We start from the raw sequence: 24,638 nt of genomic DNA, 5'->3' as shown, positions 1-24,638 counted from the left end.
AATCTTGCAAACCAAATCCAAAAACGAAATATTCATAAAGTTTTACAAAATGTTGACAGTGACTTTGAAGTTTTAGCTTGCTCACCAAAACATCTATATGTGTTGATATGTGGCACTCTATTTCTCCATCTATACACAGACACACAGACATACATGTTCAACTATTTTCATTACACCTAACACCTCTTTCTTGTAGGGTGTCCTTCAACCAACTTCCGTTGTGATGACGGAACCTGCATAGAGCTGGATGACATTTGCGATGGTTGGTTCGACTGCAAGGATAAAAGTGATGAGATGCAATGCAGTTATAAGATAAACTCCAAAAACACCAGCGATGCCAATGGTCAGTTGTTTATTTCACTCTTCTTCTCCTTCTTCTTCCTCCTCCTCCCCTCCTCTCCTTGCCTCTTCTTCTTCTCCTCCTCCTCTTCTAGCTCCTCCCCTCCTACTCCAGCTTCTCCCCCTTCCACTCCAGCTCTCCTTCCTCCAGCTCCCTTTCCTCTAGCTTCAGCTCCCCTTCCAACTCCTCCTCCCCTTTCCAACTCCTCCTCCCCTTCCAGCTCCTCCTCCCCTTCCAGCTCCTCCTCCCCTTTCCAACTCCTCCTCCCCTTTCCAGCTCCTCCTCCCCTTCCAGCTCCTCCTCCCCTTCCAGCTCCTCCTCCCCTTCCAGCTCCTCCTCCCCTCCAGCTCCTCCTTGTTTTTATTCACCATTTAGTGCGCCGCTCTGCTCGGCTGCACAATTATGCAACCATTTCTACCCTGGTAAATGCACAAAAAAGCAACTTCAACACCAATAACAGTTAAACCTTTTGGAAGGCCAAGGTTCCTAAATTCATTTCCTGCCCCTTATCGAAATGCATTTTTGCCACTTTACTGCAGCTAAATTATTCTGGCAATGAGCTTTAATGCAATGCTGCAACATGAGTGCACAGTTCTTATATGTACATCAAATATTCTTCCAGCAAGAATCTGATGCATTCCAAGAAAGTTGCACACTTAATATTGCCATCAACACCATAATTTACTGAAGTCAACACTATCAATAAATCCACCTCTAACACCATCATCACTATCATCATCATCATCATCTTTATCACCACTACCATCACCATCATCATCTTTATCACCACCACCACTATCATCTTTATCACCACCACCACCATCATCGTCATCTGTATCACCACCACAGTCACCACCACCTTCACCATCACCATCATCTGTGTCACTACTACAAGTCACCACCATTGCTATCACCAACAGCACCACCACCATCACCACTCTCGTCATTATCCCCATCGTCATTGTCATCACCACCACCATCATCATCACCACTATCATCACTATCACTCGCAATGACCATCACCCCCATCACCATCATCTTTATCACCACCACCATCATCACCATCCCCACAACTACCATCCTGACCATCATTGCTACTATTACTAGCATGAACCAGTCTCTCCCTCTATCATCATCATCATCGCCATGAACACTACCACTACTACCACTATCACCACCATCTTTAGTCGAGAGATGGCTTCTCTAAAGGCAGCCTATTTAGGAGGCTGCTTGCTCCAAAATATAAACAAGGAATGGCTGTGTGGTAAGAAGTTTGCTTCCCGACCACATGGTTCTGGTTTCAGTCCCACTGCATGGCACAAGTGTCTTCTACAATAGCCTCAAGCCAACCAAAGCCTTGTGAGTAGATTTGGTAGATGGAAACTGAAAGAAGCCTGTCCTATATATATATATATATATATATTATATATATATATATATATATATAAATAAGCAACAAGGATATCCAGAGGTATCATCACTATATCCTTGTTACTTATTTTGATATAATCACCACATTTTGAATTTTATGGATAATACCATACTAAATTCTGGTGCCTTTAACTTAAGTACCATATTCATCTGAATCTAAATTTTTACTGAACTTATATATATATATATATGTGTATGTAAGTGTGTGCATGTATGTATATATGTATACACACACACATATGTATATATATGCATATATATATATATATCAGATTGGAGCCTGATGCAGCTTCCTGGGTTGCCAATCTTCAGTCAAACTGTCCAACCCATGCCAGCATGGAAAGTGGACATTAAGCAATGATGATGATGATACACACATATATATATATATATATATATAAATATATATATATAGATAGATATACATGAATATACATATGTGCTTGCTTACTATCTCCAACATAAAACTGAGTGACTATATTTATAACAGTCAAATATTTACAAAATGCAACATATCAGCTTTGATGGTCAGGTCATCTCATGTATGAGTGATACCAGAATTCCAAAGTAACTTCTCTTTGGCCAGTTCTCAACAAGAAGGTCAGTTGGAAGGCCACTCTTGCACTTCAAGGACAAACTAAAAGACAATCTGAAATGATGCAATATTCCCTTTTGTTCTTGGGAAAACAAAGCATCAGAAAGCAAAACCTGGTGCCAGTCCTGCTTCTCCTCAGTTCAAAAATTTGAGCAAAATCAACTCCAAAACTGAGATCAACTTCATGCAAGCATGAAGGCACGCTGGCAAAATGCTGCTCCTCTAAAGGAAAACCTTACCTGTCATTGTGGTTTTGTGGCATGAAGAAAAGCAGGCCTGGCCATTCACTCAAGAAAACACAGAGTAAATAATCCGCAAACACTCAAACAAACTGAGTGCTCAACTTGTTCCATTTGCCAAAAGGTTTGCAATGAACCAGCAGGCCTCAAGAGACTCATTCATGTTCATTGAACAGGATCAATGCTTTTTTTACAAGAGAATCCATCACGTATGTATATATATATATATATATATATATATATATAAAGAATAAAAAGTTCTGAGTGATACAACAATACACTATAATACAGACAATGGGCTATATACCTGTTGTAATTTAGTCATCCATAGTCTGATATGATATTTTGGAATAATATTCCTTCTTCAGATATTCTTAGAATATCTGAAGAAGGAATGACTAACTTACAACAGTTATTATAGTGCATTGTTGTACCATTCAAAACTTTTTATTCTTTGCAAACAATACACAATGCTTCATGTGAGCTACAATACTCTCATATATATATCTTTCATCGTAAGTTGAATTTAATGTTAGTGTCGTATAAAGATAGATTTATAAAATCCTAAAATTGCAGAACAATTCATTACTGGGAAGTTTAGCTTAAAGATAAAGCACTTGACGCGTAATCACAGGGATGTGAGTTCGAGCTTCATGGCTGGCAGGTAATGATTTTTTCCTGCAATATATGGATAGTTTATCCTGTTCAGGCTATTGTATTAGCATTATCATGCATTTGAGAATAAAATTATTTCCTTATCCTTATCTTTCAATACAGCTCAACACTTCTAAAGCAAACTTTGTTGACTTTCATCATAAGTTATATATACATACATATATATATATATATATATATATATATATTGGTAAAAACGGTAAAATAGCAAAAGAAAGAAAGAGACCTCAATATTATGTAAATAGAGGAAATTTATCTGTAAAATAATATGTGACAATTATTCAATAGCCAAGATAAAACTCTGAGTTTCGGATGCCGAGGTGGAAATCCACAACACCATCTCTTCGGTTATCTGGCCATCTGAAAAACGCTAATATAGCTAAGATAGCATTTTTCAGATGGCCAGATAACCAAAGAGATGGTGTTGTGGATTTCCACCTCGGCATCCGAAACTCAGAGTTTTATCTTGGCTATTGAATAATTGTCACATATTATTTTACAGATATATATATATATATATATATATATATATATATATATATCGGGGATATGTTTTCTGGATAGTGAGTACACGTGGCATAGTGGTTAGGATGTTGCACTCACAATCACAAGAATCCCAGACTGGGCAGCACAGTGTTTTCTCTGTATGCATACGTACATGTCCAAAGTAAAACAAAAGTGTTCAGAATAAGACACCTTATCACCTTGCATGTACTCATGTCTGTACGTGTGCATTTGAGTGTGTGTGTGTGTCTGCAGTCATGTCATTTTTTTCATTGTTATTGTCTTTACAAGGTTGTGCCAACGATGAGTTCCGTTGTCTCACTGGTCTCTGTATTCCGCTGCCATTCCGCTGCGATACCGTTATTGATTGCGATGACAAAACTGATGAAGAAGGATGTCACCAAAATGCAATGCCAACCGTTGCAACACTGCCAGGTAGTAATCTTCTTCAACAACCAAATTAAACACCACAAACACATCGTTTTTAAAGTGTGCAACACTAAACTGACCATTATGCATATTAGACTCTGACAGGGTTTCCAATCAGCAACAATTTATCATGGCAACGTTTTAACAAGACACTAACGAGATCAAAAACCTGAAGAAGGAGACATTCAACCATGGACTGTTACAGCCTCTCTTTTCCCTTTACTTTTGTACAGAGGGTGTGTGGTCTTGTGGTTCGAGTGTTAAGGTGTTTAGTGAAGGCACTTGGCCTGGTGGTTAGGATATTGCACTCACGGTTGTGAGATCGTGGTTTCAATTCCCTGACCAGCTGTGTGTTGTGTTCTTGAGCCAAACACTTCATTTCACGTTGCTCCAGTCCACTCGGCTGTAAATAGGCACACCCAGCAATAGATTAGTGTACGAGGGTGAGATGGTGACTGAGGAAAATCACCGGAATGGAGGTGGTCTTGCGAGCCATGTTTCATATCCAGTGATCAAAAGGAAGAGTAGCATTGGTTGGAATTGGTTGTTTGATCACATCAAAGGATAAAAAAAAAAAAGAAGTAGAATGTTCCACTCTCAATCGTTAGATCCTGGCTTCAGTTTCTTGACTGGGAAGGTGCATTATGTTCTTGAGCAAAACACTTTATTTCAGATTGCCCTGCAACCATTTCAGCATCTGACATGTGGCACACTTGTGCACGCAATGTCGATTTGATGGAGGGAGCAAGCTAATGTATGGCACAAATATTTCATTACTATAAATAAACCCCATGTGCAGATTATTCAGAAAGAAATTTCGGAACCCTTCACCTTTATATAGACTTAGGCGTGGTTATACTTATGTATTCTCATTTCTTTATTGCCCACAAGGGGCTAAACATAGAGAGGACAAACAAGGACATTAAGTCGATTATATCAACCCTATACTTATGTATTCAAATACTTGACCATTACATTAGCAGTGGTCGACAACTGGAGTGTGAAGTGAATGAGGAAGCTTGTGTGGTTACAAGAAATAACAGCCACATCTCCCTCAAAATATCCCTGCCATCTGAAAACAACAATGGACATATCGAATAATGTGATCCTAGATACATAATGCCTAATGAAAGACAAAATTGAATAGGCTGGAATGTCCTTGATTGTACTTCTGCTTAATCAAGGATGACCTTGGGTTAAACAACAGCAACAACAACAAAAATATAGAAGTAGTAATAATCCTTTCTGCTATAGGGACAAGGCCTGAAGTTTTCCTGTGGTACTCATAAAAAAATTCCTATAATGGATCAGGCTACAAAGCGCATAGCAAACCAAAATTGTTGTAGTTGTATGGATTTTAATTGGTGAAATAAAATTTTTTCACCTTAAACCGCCTCTTTATATATATATATATATATATATATATATATATATATATATAGCAAAACGCCCCCTCCTGCAATGGATGGTGCTGAATCATATCTGCTGAATAAAAAGCAATCAGTGTTTTCTTTTCATTAAAAAATAATTAAGCATGCCTATATTTCAATAAAATTTTTGATTTTGTTAAACGAAGTTAAGGAAAAAAAAAACTTCTTGAGAAACCAAATAGTCTTTCCTTCCTTCATGCCAAGTTTGAAGAAAATATCTCTTTTGCATCTTACTTTTTTGGTCTCTTAAATGTACTGCATTTTGTGGCATTATTTCAAGCCGGCCGGCTTTTTTTGCGCAAACTGCGCGTGCATTTTTCTCGCATACACGTAGTATCGATTGCAACAGCTGATGTACTTACGTGTACAAATGCACATTCCCACGGCTTTATCGATCGCATTCTCACCTGGAATCGATTTTTGTAATTTTTTCAAGACTTATACATGCCCTGATACTGTTGGTATATACATATCAAAATTGAGCGCAATTTGATGAAGGATGCTCGAGATCCTAGAAGACACACACACAGACAGACAGAACGGATTTTATATCATATATATATATATACTTTATTGAAAAGCAGCAGAAATATCACAAAAACTGTTACTCAGAGTTTCACATATATATATATATATATGTCTAGGGCTATTAGACAAAAGAAACAGGCTTGGAAGGCCTGGAAGAACGGTGGTAGCAGGGAAGTGTATCAGTCTGCCAGAAGGGAAGCCAGGAGACAGGTCTATCTAGCCAGAGGGGAAGCAGAGAAGGAAAAATTTGCCAATGTCCTGCGTCGTGAGGATGAAAGACTTGAGGTATTTCGTGTTGCAAGACAGTGTGTGAGAGAGAATCGTGACGTGGTAGAGAGAAATGTGTTCGCAAGGAGGACGGTTCACTTGCACTTAATGAGGGTGCAAAGAGAGAGACTTGGAGACGCCACTATGATAGGTTGCTGAATGAAGAAAATGAATGGGATAAAGAGAGTCTGCCGAATGTCGACCCAACAGAGGGACCAGCAATCCGAGTTAACAGTTCCTTAGTAGATAAGGCAATTAGAAGCATGAAAACAGGGAAGCCCCAGGCCCATCAGGAATTACTGCAGAGATGCTCAAAATATCTGGTGGTGTCGGCTATAGCTTAGTCACCCGTATAGTTAACCAGGTGATACACGAGGGGTCATACCCAATGACTGGTGTAGCAGCATAATAGTCAACTGCTACAAAGGTAAAGGCGACGCCCTAGAGACAAATAACTACAGGGGCATCAAGCTGCTGGATCAGGTAATGAAGGTTACGGAGAGGGTTGTAGCCGAACTAATTAGAGAGAGAGTTACCTTAGATGATATGCAGTTTGGGTTCGTGCCAGGGAAAAGTACTACTGATGCTATATTCCTGGTAAGACAGCTGCAGGAGAAATACCTAGCCAAAGATAAGCCCTTGTACCTGGCTTTTGTTGACTTGGAGAAAGCCTTTGACAGGGTCCCCCGGTCCCTTATCTGGTGGTCAATGAGGAAACTAGGGATAGAAGAATGGTTGGTGAGAGCTGTGCAAGCCATGTACAGAGACGCTGCTAGTAAGGTGAGGGTGGGCAACGAGTACAGTGAAGAATTCCGGGTAGAGGTTGGGGTCCACCAAGGTTCAGTCCTCAGTCCCCTCCTATTTATCATAGTCCTCCAGGCAATAACGGAGGAATTCAAGACAGGTTGCCCCTGGGAGCTCCTCTATGCTGATGACCTTGCTCTAATTGCTGAGTCACTATCAGAACTGGAGGAGAAGTTCCAGGTGTGGAAACAAGGATTAGAATCGAAGGGCCTTAGAATCAACCTAGCCAAAACCAAAGTTCTAATAAGTAGGAAGGTAGATCAATCACAAACGCCTTCAGGTAGATGGCCCTGCTCGATCTGTAAAAAAGGTGTAGGTAGAAACTCTATAAGATGCACCAAGTGTAAGCTATGGACACATAAGAGGTGCAGCAATGTCAAAGGAAGGCTAACTAGGAAAATAGTTTTTGTCTGTGGCAAATGCTCAGGAGCAATAAACACTGGAAATATGCAGAGACCAACTTCTGCCACGTTCCAGGGAGACAAACTAGAAGTAGTTGATAGCTTCCGCTACCTAGGAGACCAAGTCAGTAGCGGGGGTGGGTGTGCTGAAAGTGTAACTGCTAGAGTAAGAATAGCCTGGGCAAAGTTTAGAGAGCTCTTACCCCTGCTGGTGACAAAAGGCCTCTCGCTCAGAGTAAAAGGCAGACTGTATGATGCATGTGTACGTACAGCCATGCTACATGGTAGTGAAACATGGGGCGTGACTGCTGAGGATATGCGTAAGCTCGCAAGAAATGAAGCCAGTATGCTCCGATGGATGTGTAATGTCAGTGTTCATAATCGTCAGAGTGTAAGTTCCTTGAGAGAAAAGCTGAACCTAAGAAGCGTCAGTTGTGGCGTGCAAGAGAGACGGCTGCGCTGGTATGGTCATGTGACAAGAAAGGCTGAAGATAGTTGTGTGCAAAAGTGCTACACCCTAGCAGTGGAGGGAACCTGTGGAAGAGGTAGACCCAGGAAAACCTGGGACGAGGTGGTGAAGCACGACCTTCGAACTTTAGGTCTCACTAAGGAAATGTCTAGAGACCGAGACCAATGGAAGTATGCTGTGCATGAGAAGACCCGGCAAGACTAGTCAGGCCATAACCCGTGGCCCCGACCTGGGACGTAGTCAGTCCTGTGCATACCTTCCTTCTTGTGACACTTATGAAGACCTGTTGAGGCAAGTGAAAATCAAATCAAATCAAAACAAATCAAAATAGATGAACATCAGTGGAATTGTATTCTTTGTGGTACCAGTGCCGGTGGCACACAAGAAAACCACCCAAACGTGGCCGTAACCAGTACCGCATCGACTGGCCTCCGTGCTGTGGGCACAACAAACACCATCCGATCGTGGCCGTTCGCCAGCCTCATCTGGCACCTGTGCCGGTGGCACATAAAGACACCATCCGAAGACCCGGCGACGTAGTCAGTCCACCTGTGCATACCTTCCCTCTATGACACTTGTGAAGACCTGTTGAGGCAAGTGTGTGACACTTGTGAAGACCTGTTGAGGCAAGTGAAAATCAAACCAAATCAAAATAGATGAATATCAATGGAATTTGTATCTTTGTGGTTCCAGTACCGGTGGCACACAAGAAAACCATCCGAAGTGGCCGTAGCTGGTACCGCATCGACTGGCCTCCGTGCTGTGGGCACAACAAACACCATCTGATCGTGGCCGTTCGCCAGCCTCACCTGGCACCTGTGTCGGTGGCACATAAAAACACCATCCAAAGACCCGGCGACGTAGTCAGTCCACCTGTGCATACCTTCCCTCTTATGACACTTGTGAAGACCTGTTGAGGCAGAGGCAAGTGTGTGACACTTGTGAAGACCTGTTGAGGCAGAGGCAAGTGTGTGACACTTGTGGAGACCTGTTGAGGCAAGTGTGTGACACGCGTGACACTTGTGAAGACCTGTTGAGGCAAGTGAAAATCAAACCAAATCAAAATAGATGAACATCAATGGAATTTGTATCTTTGTGGTTCCAGTACCGGTGGCACACAAGAAAACCATCCGATCGTGGCCGTTCGCCAGCCACATCTGGCACCTGTGTCGGTGGCACATAAAGACACCATCCGAAGACCCGGCGACGTAGACAGTCCACCTGTGCATACCTTCCTTCTTGTGACACTTGTGAAGACCTGTTGAGGCAAGTGAAAATCAAATCAAATCAAAACAAATCAAAATAGATGAGCATAAATGGAATTTGTATCTTTGTGGTACCAGTGCCGGTGGCACACAAGAAAATCATCCGAACGTGGCCGTAGCCAGTACCGCATAGACTGGCCTCCGTGCTTTGGGGACGTAACAAACACCATCCGATCGTGGCCGTCCGCCAGCCTCATCTGGCACCTGTGTCGGTGGCACATAAAAACACCATCCGAGCGTGGCCGTCTGCCAGCCTCGTCTGGCACCTGCCAGCCTCATCTGGCACCTGTGTCGGTGGCACATAAAAACACCATCCGAGCGTGGCCGTCTGCCAGCCTCGTCTGGCACCTGTGTCGGTGGCACATAAAAACACCATCCGAGCGTGGCCGTTCGCCAGCCTCGTCTGGCACCTGTGTCGGTGGCACATAAAATCACCCACTACACTCTCGGAGTGGTTGGCGTTAGGAAGGGCATCCAGCTGTAGAAACACTGCCAGATCTGACTGGCCTGGTGCAGCCTTCGGGCTCCCCAGACCCCAGTTGAACCGTCCAACCCATGCTAGCATGGAAAACGGACGCTAAATGATGATGATGATGATGATGATGATATATATATGTATTGCATTTTCTCTGCATCATAAACTAATGAAACAGTTTCATTGTTCTGTAGTTCTGCTGCTGTTTAAAGTGAGGAACTGTACTGTTTGTTTCGAAATCTTGTTCTCAGAAGAGTTTATGAAAATGAGCAAAGAAGATCAATTCTACATCTTGACAAGACATATTGTCCATTATGAATATATCAAGCATGACCAAACATACTTACTGTTAGTTTCACCACTTTGAACGAAGTTACTTTTTGTGGGGTTTTTTTCTTGTAAAATCATTCTCTCTCCTCAAAACTTATAACATCTCTCATTCTTCATTCAACTTTCATCATCAGTCCTGGCAATTTTAACTCTTGTTCAGTTAATACTTCTAATTCAACACCTTACCAAAATTATTCTAATATATTCCATTTGTTACTCATCAATCATCTTTGTCTTTTATTTATTTATTTCTGCCTTATTTTGTTTATATTTTCATTTCATTTCATTTAACCTCTTTATCATGTTTGTTACTACTAAGCTGGTGTTTGGAACACAAATTAACATGAAATTTTGATGGTAGGTTTTAATATAGATCACTTTTAAACAGGTAATTTTATCACAGAATCAAAGGCAATTTCAGGCAGGTTGACATCAAAAAGGTTTGTCATTGGTTCATCAAAAAGGTTTGCCATTGGTTCATCAAAAAGGTTTGTCATTGGTTCATCAAAAAGGTTTGCCATTGGTTCATCAAAAAGGTTTGCCATTGGTTCATCAAAAAGGTTTGCCATTGGTTCATCAAAAAGGTTTGTCATTGGTTCATCAAAAAGGTTTATCATAGGTTCATCAAAAAGGTTTGTCATTGGTTCATCAAAAAGGTTTGTCATTGGTTCATCAAAAAGGTTTGCCATTGGTTCATCAAAAAGGTTTGTCATAGGTTCATCAAAAAGGTTTGTCATTGGTTCATCAAAAAGCTTTGTCATTGGTTCATCAAAAGTGTTTGTCATTGGTTCATCAAAAAGGTTTGCCATTGGTTCATCAAAAAGGTTTGCCATTGGTTCATCAAAAAGGTTTGTCAGTGGCTCATCAAAAAGGTTTGTCATTGGTTCATCAAAAAGGTTTGTCATTGGTTCATCAAAAAGTTTTGTCATTGGTTCATCAAAAAGTTTTGTCATTGGTTCATCTTATCTTTTCATTCAATTTTGCCGCTCACCCTTCATATTTGGTTTATTTGTTCATCAATGCCACTTACATATATATAGATCCAAACTATTACAGTTGGCCAACTATTTATCTTCAACATTGCATCATCTTTTCCATACTTTCATCTCCATCACCTCCATAGCTCTTGCCTCTTCTTCATTCTACTTCTTCCTCAACATGTATCTCTCTTACAACTTTTGCCTATCGTTCATCTTATGCTTCTAGTTTGTATTTTAGTCAACTTTTCAAAATTTACCTCTCGATTTCCATGTTTTATTCAACTCCTCTTGTGTTAATCATTCTGTCTTTCATCCATCATTCGCTTCTTATTAACTGTTGGCTCTCATTCATTGTTTTTCGTATTCGTTCATCTCTTATTTCTCATTCACTCTTGTTTCTTGTCTATTATTTTGCATCTCATTCATCCCTTCTTTCATCATCATTTCACATTTCATTTGTCATTTGGCTTTCATTCTCTCTTTCTCTTTTACATGTTTCAGTCATTTGACTGCGGCCATGCTGGAGCACCGCCTTTAGTCGATCAAATCGACCCCGGGACTTATTCTTTGTAAGCCCAGTACTTATTCTATCGGTCTCTTTTGCCGAACCGCTAAGTGATGGGGACGTAAACACACCAGCATCGGTTGTCAAGCAATGCTAGGGGGACAAACACAGACACACAAACACATAGACATACATACATATACATATATATACATATATACGATGGGCTTCTTTCAGTTTCCGTCTACCAAATCCACTCAAAAGGCATTGGTCGGCCCGGGACTATAGTAGAAGACACTTGCCCAAGGTGCCACGCAGTGGGACTGAACCCGGAACCATGTGGCTGGTTAGCAAGCTACTTACCACACAGCCACTCCTGCGCCTATTCATCATTTCATGTCACATCTTTCGTTTTCTGTTCATCAAGTGCAGATGCAGCTGTATGGTAAGAAGCTTGCTTCCCAACCACATGTTCTGGGGTTCAGTCCTACGGCATGGCACCTTAGGCAAGTGTCTTCTACTAAAGTCCCAGGCCAACCAAAGCCTTTTGAATAGATTTGGTTGATGGAAACTGAAAGAAGCCCATTATATATGTACATATGTGTGTATGTTTGTTTTTCCTTGTCTAGACATCACATGATAGTTGTAAATGAGTTTCACTGTTATACAAGCAGCGTCATTCTTTCCCAAGATTCTGTGAGAATGTGCCTGGCCATGGGGGAAATGTTATCTTACCTGGATATATATTTCTTTACTACCCACAAGAGCTAAATACAGAGGGGACAAGCAAGGACAGACAAACGGATTGAGTCGATTACATCGACCCCAGGGTGTAACTGGTACTTAATTTATCGACCCCGAAAGGATGAAAGGCAAAGTTGACCTCAGCGGAATTTGAACCCAGAACGTAACGGCAGACGAAATACGACTATGCTTCTGCCTGCTCTCCGCCTTCTGCCAACTATCTTACCTGAATATCTTACCAGTTATTTTACCTGGATATAGTTGAAGATTGGTAACAGGAAAGGCATCCAGCCACAGGTAATCTGCTTCAATAAACTGCATCCATCATTCCAAGCATGGAAAGTGAATGTTAAAGCAGGAACAACAACAACAACAATGATGATGATTTACTGCTCACATTTCATCTGTCATTCATTTTGCTTTCATCTCATTCATTCATCTTCTATATAGGCGCAGGAGTGGCTGTGTGGTAAGTAGCTTGCTAACCAACCACATGGTTCCGGGTTCAGTCCCACTGCGTGGCACATTGGGCAAGTGTCTTCTGCTATAGCCCCGGGCCGACCAATGCCTTGTGAGTGGATTTGGTAGACGGAAACTGAAAGAAGCCTGTCGTATATGTGTATATATATATATGTGTGTGTATGTGTGTGTGTGTGTCTGTGTTTGTCCTCCTAGCATTGCTTGACAACCGATGCTGGTGTGTTTACATCCCCGTCACCTAGCGGTTTGGCAAAAGAGACCGATAGAATAAGTACTGGGCTTACAAAGAATATGTCCCAGGGTCGATTTGCTCGACTAAAGGCGGTGCTCCAGCATGGCCACAGTCAAATGACTGAAACAAGTGAAAGAGTAAAGAGAGATTCTCTTTATCTTTAGTCACTCATTCATGACTTTCCTTCTCATTCATTCATGTCTATCATTCATCCGTTGTTATCATTCTGTTTCTCATTCATCTCTTCTTTTTCTTCTTCTTTACTTTGCTTCTCTTTTATCTTTGTTGCTTTTCTTTTTTTTTTTTTGCTTCTCTTCCCCCAGTGAATCACCGTTTATCTATTGCGGAAATAATTCTGTTCTAAGCTTGTAAAAAAATTCATGTCAGGATCCCTGTACTGCAGTCTACAACACCAAATAAGCTGCAAAATAGTCTCAGCAGCACCTTAGGGGGCCATTAAACCTGCTTTACAATCTTCTGTTTGTCTTCTATAGATTATTGCTCATGTTTTATTCTTCTGCTTCGGGGAGAATTCCAATTAACTTCCTACCTTAAATGTTTGGGGTAGTCACCAATGTGTACCCACACAAATCACACTGCATGGGTCTCCCAGGTAGAGTCGGTACTTTTTGGAATGTAAGACAGCAATATTAAAGTTTATCTGGGTCTCACTCTTCCTTCTGGTGTATTCAATACATATTTAGGTAGCATACACACACACACATACATATATATATATATATATATATATATATAATAATAATATTAGGGAGTAAATCCAAACTTACAGGGAAAAATTAGATTTAGGATTAAATCAAATTTCACAGTATAAATATAAATTAAATTAGAGATAAAACCACTATTAGGCAAATCAAACAGTGAAAAACATAAACCAAAACATAAAAATAAATATAATTAATATAATATACAAAATATATAAAATTTAAAATTAAAATATTTAAATTTAAAATTTTTTAAAATTTATATTTATAAATTTTTATATTATTTTATATTTTTTAAATTTATAAATTTTTAAACTTCTAATTTTTTAATATTTATATTTATTTATTTATTTTTATAACTATCAAAAAGGTATTAAAAAGTTTAATATAATATAATAAGTAAATATAATATGTAAATATTATAAGTATATATATAAATATGCATACATACATACTTATATAAATACACACATATTTACATGCCTTCATTAAATAAATCATTCTTTTGTTGTTGTTATTAGCATGCTGGGCTAAACTCTTAGCAGCATGGTTTTACATTCAGAGTTCAAATTTTGCTGAGGTCGACTTTGCCATTCATCCTTTCCAGATTGAGAAAATAAAGTACCAGTTGAACACTGAGGTCAATGTAATTGACTTACCTCCTACCCAACATTTCAGGCCTTGTGCCTATTGTAGAAAATATTATTATTATCATTATTATTATTATTATTATTATTATTATTATTAGAGCAGCGAGCTGGCAGAATTGTTAGCACGCCGGGCAAAATGCTTAGTGGTATTTCGTCTGCCGTTAAGTTCCAAGTTCAAATTCCGCAAAAGGTTGACTTTGCCTTTCATCCTTTCGAGGTTGATAAATTAAGTATCTGTCAAGTACTGGGGTCGATCTAATCGACTGGTCCACTCCCCAAAAATTTCAGGCCTTGTAACTAGAGTAGAAAGGATTATTATTATTACTATTATTATTATTATTATTATTATTATATGAAAACTCACAGCTAATTTTGGTGGGTATGATGGAAAGTGTTAACTGTCCACAGCCAGCAGACTAAGGTGACACTTGTTTACTGGTCAGGCTTCAAGAACTCTGTGAAGTATTACTATTGTTATTATTATTATTATTATTATTATTATTATTAATATTATTATTATTTCAAGTAATTTTGTTGTCTGTCCTGTGCATTACAGTGATGTTAATGATGATTCTTTTAGCTTTATTTTTTTTAACATTTTCTCTTGAATTGTTTTGGCTTAGGATGTAAACCTAATGAATTCCATTGCAAGATCGGTCAGTGTATAGACCAGGCATTTGTCTGTGATGGTCTCTATGACTGTCCAGATGCCAGCGATGAGAAGAACTGTCCAGTTGGTGGGTCTACAATACCAGCAACAACAACAGAAGCGACAGGTAAGCCCTTAAATCAGATATAAAGTTAGAACTACAAATTTATGGCAAAAACCCCAACGGACAAACAGACAGGTGAGAATTTATCAGTGTGTAAGTTTTCTTTCTGTTCCTGTTGTCTCCATGGTAACAAATTACATTGCTTCGTGACCCCCACCTGACCCCAACTGAAAATTCATTCTCTGTTCCCATTAGCTATTGTCTTTTGTCTTTTATGTTTTACTTGTTTCGGTCGTTGGATGCTGGCCATGCTGGGGCACTGCCTTGAAGGGTTTTAGTTGAACAAATCACACTCAGTGCTTGTTTTTAAAGTCCGGTACTTCTATTGGTCTCTTCTGCCAAACTGCTTGGCTACAGGGATGTAAACAAACCAACACTGGTTGACAAGTAATAGTGGGAGGCTAACACGAACACAACGACACAGACATGAATAGATATATGCATATACACACACACATACACGCACAAGCATATATATATATTAGAAGAAATGAGGTACTCAGAAATCTGGATGGTTTTATATTTATAGATATTTATTAGTATGTTACATGTTTTTATAAATTAGCGGTTTTCTCAACTCTAGTGGAGTCTTCAATTTGAAGACTCCACTAGAGTGATTGAAAGTGTTAATTTATAAAAACATGTAACATACTAATAAATATCTGTAAATATAAAACCATCCAGATTTCTGAGTACCTCATTTCTTCAAATATATAATACCTGTACATCATCTCCAAACCTTCTAAGATATATATATATATTTTTACGTTTTTGTATTCTTATTCGTGCTTTCCTTATTGTTTTCACGTATTTTTGTATTTTTATTCGTGTACATCGTCCGTTTTCCGTCCTTGTATTGTATACATTCGAAGCTTTCTTCCAAGGGATTAGATTTCCCTTGAAGGCTGCCCAGGTCGGAGCAATCTCAAGATTAATCAGCCGAAATTGCGAAGATGATCCGGTTCTTGACTGATGAGTGAGGGCTTCGAATGTCCCGTCCTGTGGTTCTTGTGTCATCTTCTAGGTGTTTCACGTTCTTGTCCCAGTGTGTATATATTTTTTACTTTTTACATATATATATATATATATATATATATGTGTATGTATGTATAATGGATTTCTATCAGTTTCCATCTACCAAATCCACTCTCAAGGCTTTGGTCAGCCCAAGGCTATAGTAGACCACATTTGCCTAAAGTACCATGCAATGGAACTGAACCCAGAGCCATGTGGTTGGCAAACCAACTCTTTACCACACAGCCATATCTATGCCTATCTATTGCCTGTCCATATTCTCCTTATTGTCCTGGCAGAGGACTGGATAAGGTGTTGGAGTACTAATGCATGAAGCATAAGTTCAAATCTACGTATGCACAATGTTACAAATATAGATAACAGTGTCTAATTTGAATATTTACATATTTTATCTTTCAAGATGCAAAGACAAGAATTTTTTACTGAATCAACCAAAAGCTTTCAGGGTCAATAAATTAAGTACCAGTTGCATATTGGGGTCGATCTAATCGACTGGCCCCATCCCCAAAATTTTGCACCCTGTGCTTAGAATAGAAAAGAATATTTACTTCTTTTAAGGCATTTAGCTGGCAGAAACATTAGCATGCCGGGCAAAATGCTTATTGGTATTTTGTCTGTCTTTACTTCTGACTTCAAATTCTGCCATGGTCAACTTTGCCTTTCATCTTTTCGGTGTCAATAAATTAAGTACCAGTCAGAAACTGGGGTCGATGTAATCGACTAGTCCCCTCCCCCAAAATTCCAGGCATTGTGCCTTCAGTAGAAAGGGTTATTTTACTTCATGTATGTGACTCTTATATTTATTGTTGTATTTGTGTAAATGTGTGTATGTATTGCTATTGTCTGTGTTTATATGTGCGTTGTGTATATGTTTGTGTAGCCTTGTGTGTGAGAAGTTCAATGTCGTGTCTTTATATTTCAGATGTAAGTGCATGTATGAAAAACGAGCACATGTGTCAGAATGGTAAATGCATTCACCAGAACTACGTATGTGATGGCATTCCAGACTGTCCGAATGGTCAAGAAGAGATGAACTGTAAAGAGAGATCCACAAGTAAGTATGTCATAAACATCATTATGGTGAAAGGAAAGCTCTTAGAATCCACCTCAAAATGGCTAGAGAATACAGGTGGGTGGGCGAGGAACTTGCCATTGGCAGTAACAGTAATTTATGAATTGTGATGTTCCCTGAGAGATGTAGAGTGCTGGGAAGACATTTCAATGGATGAAGTAGTGGACATGAGTGGACATTTTGGGTGGCCATGTTGAATGGACATGTCGAGTGGCCATGTCGAGTGGACATGTTGAGTGGCCATTGAAGTAGACATGTTGAGTGGACATGTTGAGTGGACAGGTTGGGTGGCCCTGTTGAGTGGCCATGTTGAGTGGACAGGTTGGGTGGATAGGTTGGGTAGCAATGTTGAGTGGCCATTTTGAGTAGACATGTTGAGTGGACAGGTTGGGTAGCCATGTTGAGTGGATATGTTGAGTGACCATGTTCATTGGACAGGTTGGGTGGATAGGTTGGATGGCCATGTTGCTTGACTGTACGTTAGACACTTCCATGTGTATTGATACCAGAGCTGTTGCTGTGAAAGTTATAGACATTGATGATTTCACGACCTTCTGCGACCAACAAAGGTTGTGAAATCATGAAACATACACTTGCTGTGGATTTTTAAATGTTTAAAATTTTTCCTAATGTTCTGGTTCATGTACTCATCCGAAGAAAACAGTTTTTTTTATAATGATGTAATGTATCCATTAAACAATTTTAAAAATTCGTTAGAAACAGCTGTAATGAATTGCCACTTATCCATCATTTTTTAATTGTTTATTTATGATTCACCTGTTTCAGAACCTGCTCCTCGCATGATACAAAGTCTATTAGGAGCCTTATATTTGATACAGTATGTGTTTCTGGATTAGGCCAAGGGCTAATTATATATTCAATTGGGTTCAATTAATTGTATACATAACCTGAATAGCTTTCTGCCTGCCCTTCAGTACTAATATAGTCACTGTACCATCTATAGTACCAATATAGTCACAGTACCATCTATAGTCACTGTGTTTGCATTTTAATTTTGACCCAATCTGGTGCTTTACCATCCAAGTGCCTTATTCACCTGAATCCTAATATTATATGTGTGTGTGTGTGCATATATATATATTTTCTCTCCTTGTTTTTTCTGTGTCCCTTTCTGTAGAAGAGCGTAGGCTCAAAATGTAAAATACTTTTTCTGTTCCTGAGCGTTATACTAATACATCTGTTTGTTTTGTACACCACCTATCTTCGTCTTTTGTTTTTTTCGTAAACTCTCCTTATATATATATATATAATATATATATATATATATATATATATATATATATATTGTTGTAATAATTACTGCTCTATTTTTTAGAGTGTGCCTCTTTCTGGTATATGTTTTTTGTTAACTAACTATATATATATATAGAGAGAGAGAGATTAAATAATTATTATTGATACCCTTTCAAAAAAACTTTATCAATTGCAAACAAACACAAATACAGCCCCAATTAACTGTAATTGTGTCTAATAAATGTTTGATCTTCTTGTTGCAGTTCCAGCAAGTGAAGAAACACCATCAGGTGAGATGTTATAATTCTTGTATTCTCTTCCAGGAGTAGTGAAGGGGAAGGAATTAGCAGAAGATGTGAGGAGGCTGGAACCAACAACATAAGATCAATAGAATAGATTTGGTAGACTTAATCTTGTCCTTTGGAAGCCTTTAGCAGAGTTTATTTAGTTTTAAACATGCGGGCCAAGTCTTGGCTCTGAGTTCATTCAGTTTTAAACATGTGGGCCAAGTCTTGGCTCTGAGTTCATTCAGTTTTAAACATGTGGGCCAAGTCTTGGCTCTGAGTTCATTCAGTTTTAAACATGTGGGCCAAGTCTTGGCTCCGAGTTCATTCAGTTTTAAACATGTGGGCCAAGTCTTGGCTCTGAGTTCATTCAGTTTTAAACATGTGGCCAAGTCTTGGCTCTGAGTTCATTCAGTTTTAAACATGAGGGCCAAGTCTTGGCTCTGAGTTCATTCAGTTTTAAACATGTGGGCCAAGTCTGGCTCTGAGTTCATTCAGTTTTAAACATGTGGCCAAGTGTTGGCTCTGAGTTCATTCAGTTTTAAACATGTGGCCAAGTGTTGGCTCTGAGTTCATTCAGTTTTAAACATGTGGGCCAAGTGTTGGCTCTGAGTTCATTCAGTTTTAAACATGTGGGCCAATGTTGGCTCTGAGTTCATTCAGTTTTAAACATGTGGGCAAGTGTTGGCTCTGAGTTTGAGTTCATTCAGTTTTAAACATGGGGTCAAGTCTTGGCTCTGAGTTCATTCAGTTTTAAACATGTGGGCAAGTGTTGGCTCTGAGTTCATTCAGTTTTAAACATGTGGGCCAAGTCTTGGCTCTGAGTTCATTCAGTTTTAAACATGTGGGCCAAGTGTTGGCTCTGAGTTCATTCAGTTTTAAACATGTGGGCCAAGTCTTGGCTCTGAGTTCATTCAGTTTTAAACATGTGGGCCAAGTGTTGGCTCTGAGTTCATTCAGTTTTAAACATGTGGGCCAAGTGTTGGCTCTGAGTTCATTCAGTTTTAAACATGTGGGTCAAGTCTTGGCTCTGAGTTCATTCAGTTTTAAACATGTGGGCCAAGTGTTGGCTCTGAGTTCATTCAGTTTTAAACATGTGGGCCAAGTCTTGGCTCTGAGTTCATTCAGTTTTAAACATGTGGGCCAAGTCTTGGCTCTGAGTTCGTTCAGTTTTAAACATGTGGGCCAAGTGTTGGCTCTGAGTTCATTCAGTTTTAAACATGTGGGCCAAGTCTTGGCTCGGAGTTCATTCAGTTTTAAACATGTGGGCCAAGTGTTGGCTCTGAGTTCGTTCAGTTTTAAACATGTGGGCCAAGTGTTGGCTCTGAGTTCATTCAGTTTTAAAACATGTTGGCCAAGTGTTGGCTCTGAGTTCATTCAGTTTTAAACATGTGGGCCAAGTCTTGGCTCTGAGTTCGTTCAGTTTTAAACATGTGGGCCAAGTCTTGGCTCTGAGTTCGTTCAGTTTTAAACATGTGGCCAAGTGTTGGCTCTGAGTTCATTCAGTTTTAAACATGTGGGCCAAGTCTTGGCTCGGAGTTCATTCAGTTTTAAACATGTGGGCCAAGTGTTGGCTCTGAGTTCGTTCAGTTTTAAACATGTGGGCCAAGTGTTGGCTCTGAGTTCATTCAGTTTTAAACATGTGGGCCAAGTGTTGGCTCTGAGTTCATTCAGTTTTAAACATGTGGGCCAAGTCTTGGCTCTGAGTTCATTCAGTTTTAAACATGTGGGCCAAGTCTTGGCTCTGAGTTCATTCAGTTTTAAACATGTGGGTCAAGTCTTGGCTCTGAGTTCGTTCAGTTTTAAACATGTGGGCCAAGTGTTGGCTCTGAGTTCATTCAGTTTTAAACATGTGGGCCAAGTGTTGGCTCTGAGTTCATTCAGTTTTAAACATGTGGGCCAAGTGTTGGCTCTGAGTTCATTCAGTTTTAAACATGTGGGCCAAGTGTTGGCTCTGACTTCATTCAGTTTTAAACATGTGGGCCAAGTGTTGGCTCTGAGTTCATTCAGTTTTAAACATGTGGGCCAAGTCTTGGCTCTGAGTTCATTCATTTTCAAACATGTGGGCCAAGTGTTGGCTCTGAGTTCATTCAGTTTTAAACATGTGGGCCAAGTGTTGGCTCTGAGTTCATTCAGTTTTAAACATGTGGGCCAAGTGTTGGCTCTGAGTTCATTCAGTTTTAAACATGTGGGCCAAGTGTTGGCTCTGAGTTCATCAGTTTAAACATGTGGGCCAAGTGTTGGCTCTGAGTTCATTCAGTTTTAAACATGTGGGCCAAGTGTTGGCTCTGAGTTCATTCAGTTTTAAAACATGTGGGCCAAGTGTTGGCTCTGAGTTCATTCAGTTTTAACATGTGGGCCAAGTGTTGGCTCTGAGTTCATTCAGTTTTAAACATGGGGCCAAGTGTTGGCTCTGAGTTCGTTCAGTTTTAAACATGTGGGCCAAGTGTTGGCTCTGAGTTCGTTCAGTTTTAACAGTGGGGCCAAGTGTGGCTCTGAGTTCGTTCAGTTTTAAACATGTGGGCCAAGTGTTGGCTCTGAGTTCGTTCAGTTTTAAACATGGGGCCAAGTGTTGGCTCTGAGTTCATTCAGTTTTAACATGTGGGCCAAGTGTTGGCTCTGAGTTCATTCAGTTTTAAACATGTGGGCCAAGTGTTGGCTCTGAGTTCATTCAGTTTTAAACATGTGGGCCAAGTGTTGGCTCTGAGTTCATTCAGTTTTAAACATGTGGGCCAAGTGTTGGCTCTGAGTTCATTCAGTTTTAAACATGTGGGCAAGTGTTGGCTCTGAGTTCAATCAGTTTTAAAATGTGGGCCAAGTCTTGGCTCTGAGTTCATTCAGTTTTAAACATGTGTGGCCAAGTCTTGGCTCTGAGTTCATTCAGTTTTAAAACATGTGGGCCAAGTGTTGGCTCTGAGTTCATTCAGTTTTAAACATGTGGGCCAAGTCTTGGCTCTGAGTTCGTTCAGTTTTAAAACTGTGGGCCAAGTGTTGGCTCTGAGTCGTTCAGTTTTAAACATGTGGGCCAAGTCTTGGCTCTGAGTTCGTTCAGTTTTAAACATGTGGGCCAAGTCTTGGCTCTGAGTTCGTTCAGTTTTAAACATGTGGGCCAAGTGTTGGCTCTGAGTTCGTTCAGTTTTAAACATGTGGGCCAAGTGTTGGCTCTGAGTTCATTCAGTTTTAAACATGTAGGCCAAGTGTTGGATCTGAGTTCGTTCAGTTTTAAACATGTGGGCCAAGTCTTGGCTCTGAGTTCATTCAGTTTTAAACATGTGGGCCAAGTCATGGCTCTGAGTTCGTTCAGTTTTAAACATGTGGGCCAAGTCTTGGCTCTGAGTTCATTCAGTTTTAAACATGTGGGCCAAGTGTTGGCTCTGAGTTCGTTCAGTTTTAAACATGTGGGTCAAGTCTTGGCTCTGAGTTCGTTCAGTTTTAAACATGTGGGCCAAGTGTTGGCTCTGAGTTCATTCAGTTTTAAAACATGTAGGCCAAGTGTTGGCTCTGAGTTCGTTCAGTTTTAAAACATGTGGGCCAGTCTTGGCTCTGAGTTCATTCAGTTTTAAACATGTGGGCCAAGTGTTGGCTCTGAGTTCGTTCAGTTTTAAACATGTGGGCCAAGTGTGGCTCTGAGTTCATTCAGTTTTAAACATGTGGGCCAAGTGTTGGCTCTGAGTTCATTCAGTTTTAAACATGTGGGCCAAGTGTTGGCTCTGTCGTTCGTTTTCATTTTAAACATGTGGGCCAAGTGTTGGCTCTGAGTTCATTCAGTTTTAAACATGTGGGCCAAGTGTTGGCTCTGAGTTCATTCAGTTTTAAACATGTGGGCCAAGTCTTGGCTCTGAGTTCATTCAGTTTTAACATGTGGGCCAAGTCTTGGCTCTGAGTTCATTCAGTTTTAAAACATGTGGGCCAAGTGTTGGCTCTGAGTTCGTTCAGTTTTAAACATGTGGGCCAAGTGTTGGCTCTGAGTTCATTCAGTTTTAAACATGTGGGCCAAGTGTTGGCTCTGAGTTCATTCAGTTTTAAACATGTGGGCCAAGTGTTGGCTCTGAGTTCGTTCAGTTTTAAACATGTGGGCCAAGTCTTGGCTCTGAGTTCATTCAGTTTTAAACATGTGGGCCAAGTGTTGGCTCTGAGTTCATTCAGTTTTAAACATGTGGGCCAAGTCTTGGCTCTGAGTTCATTCAGTTTTAAACATGTGGGCCAAGTGTTGGCTCTGAGTTCGTTCAGTTTTAAACATGTGGGCCAAGTCTTGGCTCTGAGTTCATTCAGTTTTAAACATGTGGGCCAAGTGTTGGCTCTGAGTTCATTCACTTTTAAACATGTGGGCCAAGTGTTGGCTCTGAGTTCGTTCAGTTTTAAACATGTGGGCCAAGTCTTGGCTCTGAGTTCATTCAGTTTTAAACATGTGGGCCAAGTCTTGGCTCTGAGTTCATTCAGTTTTAAACATGTGGGTCAAGTCTTGGCTCTGAGTGAAACTCAACCCTTTTGATACCAATTGCCTCAGCAGTTCCTGCTTTTATGATCCAAACTCCCTGTTTTAAAATATAGTGATAAACCAAGGCAGCAAGCTGGCAGAACTGTTAGCACACCAGGTAGCATTCATTTGTCTTTACGTTCTGAGTTCAAATTCTGCCACGGTCAACTTTACCTTTGATCTCTTTCGGGATCAATATCATAAGTTCTAGTAGGGCTCTGGGGTCAACATAATTGACTAAACCAATATATAAAACAGTTATGTGGGTGAGCTGGTAGAATTGTTAGCATGTTGGGCAAAATGCTTAACAATATTTTGTCTGTCTTTATGTTCTGAGTTCAAATCCCACTGAAGTAGCTTAGCCTTTCATCCTTTTGGGGTCGATAAAATAAATACACTGGGGTCAATTTAACCAAAATTTGAAACCAATATACATTAATAAACTACACTTTATTTTAATATAATTTTACCATTAATCCAGCTTTCTAAATATATCTGTTAAGTTTATGGGCTCACATCCCCCCCACACACACCATATGTATATATATATATATCATCATCATCATCATTCTTGTTCAATATCTGCCTTCCATGCTGGCATATATATATACACACATATGCACATATGTGGTGTGTGTATAATATATATTATTATATATATATATATATATATATATATATATATTATATATATATATGAAGGTGCATGGTTCAGTGGTTAGAGCATTGAGTTTACGATTGTGAGTTTGATTCCCGGACCGGGCTGCGTGTTGTTTTCTTGAGCAAGACACTTTATTTCATGTTGCTCCAGTTCACTCAGCTGTAGAAATGAGTTGTGATGTCACAGGTGCCAAGCTGTATCGGCCTTTGCCTTTCACTTTGATAACACTGGTGGCATGGAGAGGGGAGGCTGGTATGCATGGGTGACTGCTGGTCTTCCATAAACAACCTTGCCCAGACTTGTGCTTGTAATAAAAGAAGGAAATTGCACACAGTTAACATAGTTTTAATATACTTTCAATATATTTTGTAAGTGAAAGAGTATTGTGTTTGTCAACCGGTTTCACTTTTGCTAATCATGACATTAAAATTATTGTAATTTCATATTTTCTTAAGATTTTAGTCCATGTTCTGTAAGGAAGTCTGTGAATGAATCAAGTAGAACAATCTAATGTATGTATGTATCTATGTATATGTATGTGTAGGTATTCATATATATGTATGTATGCATGTATCTATTTGTGTTTG

General features: G+C 39.7%; 1 protein-coding gene across 1 annotated transcript in view; it reads left to right on the top strand.

The window, feature by feature from the left end:
- LOC115223407 (low-density lipoprotein receptor-related protein 2-like) overlaps nt 1–24,638 on the top strand; it is a 78,545-nt gene that overhangs the window by 27,626 nt on the left and 26,281 nt on the right. Inside the window, exons 12-16 of the mRNA XM_036512651.1 lie at nt 197–343; nt 4,076–4,219; nt 15,119–15,271; nt 17,226–17,357; nt 18,893–18,919. Of these exons, the coding sequence (XP_036368544.1) occupies nt 197–343; nt 4,076–4,219; nt 15,119–15,271; nt 17,226–17,357; nt 18,893–18,919 (603 nt within the window). The remainder of the gene's footprint in view (nt 1–196; nt 344–4,075; nt 4,220–15,118; nt 15,272–17,225; nt 17,358–18,892; nt 18,920–24,638) is intronic.

The sequence above is a fragment of the Octopus sinensis genome, linkage group LG23, assembly GCF_006345805.1.
Source record: "Octopus sinensis linkage group LG23, ASM634580v1, whole genome shotgun sequence".
In the NCBI taxonomy this organism is placed as follows: Eukaryota; Metazoa; Mollusca; class Cephalopoda; order Octopoda; family Octopodidae; genus Octopus; species Octopus sinensis.
Note: the sequence above shows the minus strand (reverse complement) of the source record. Positions and strands in the feature narration are given on the sequence as shown.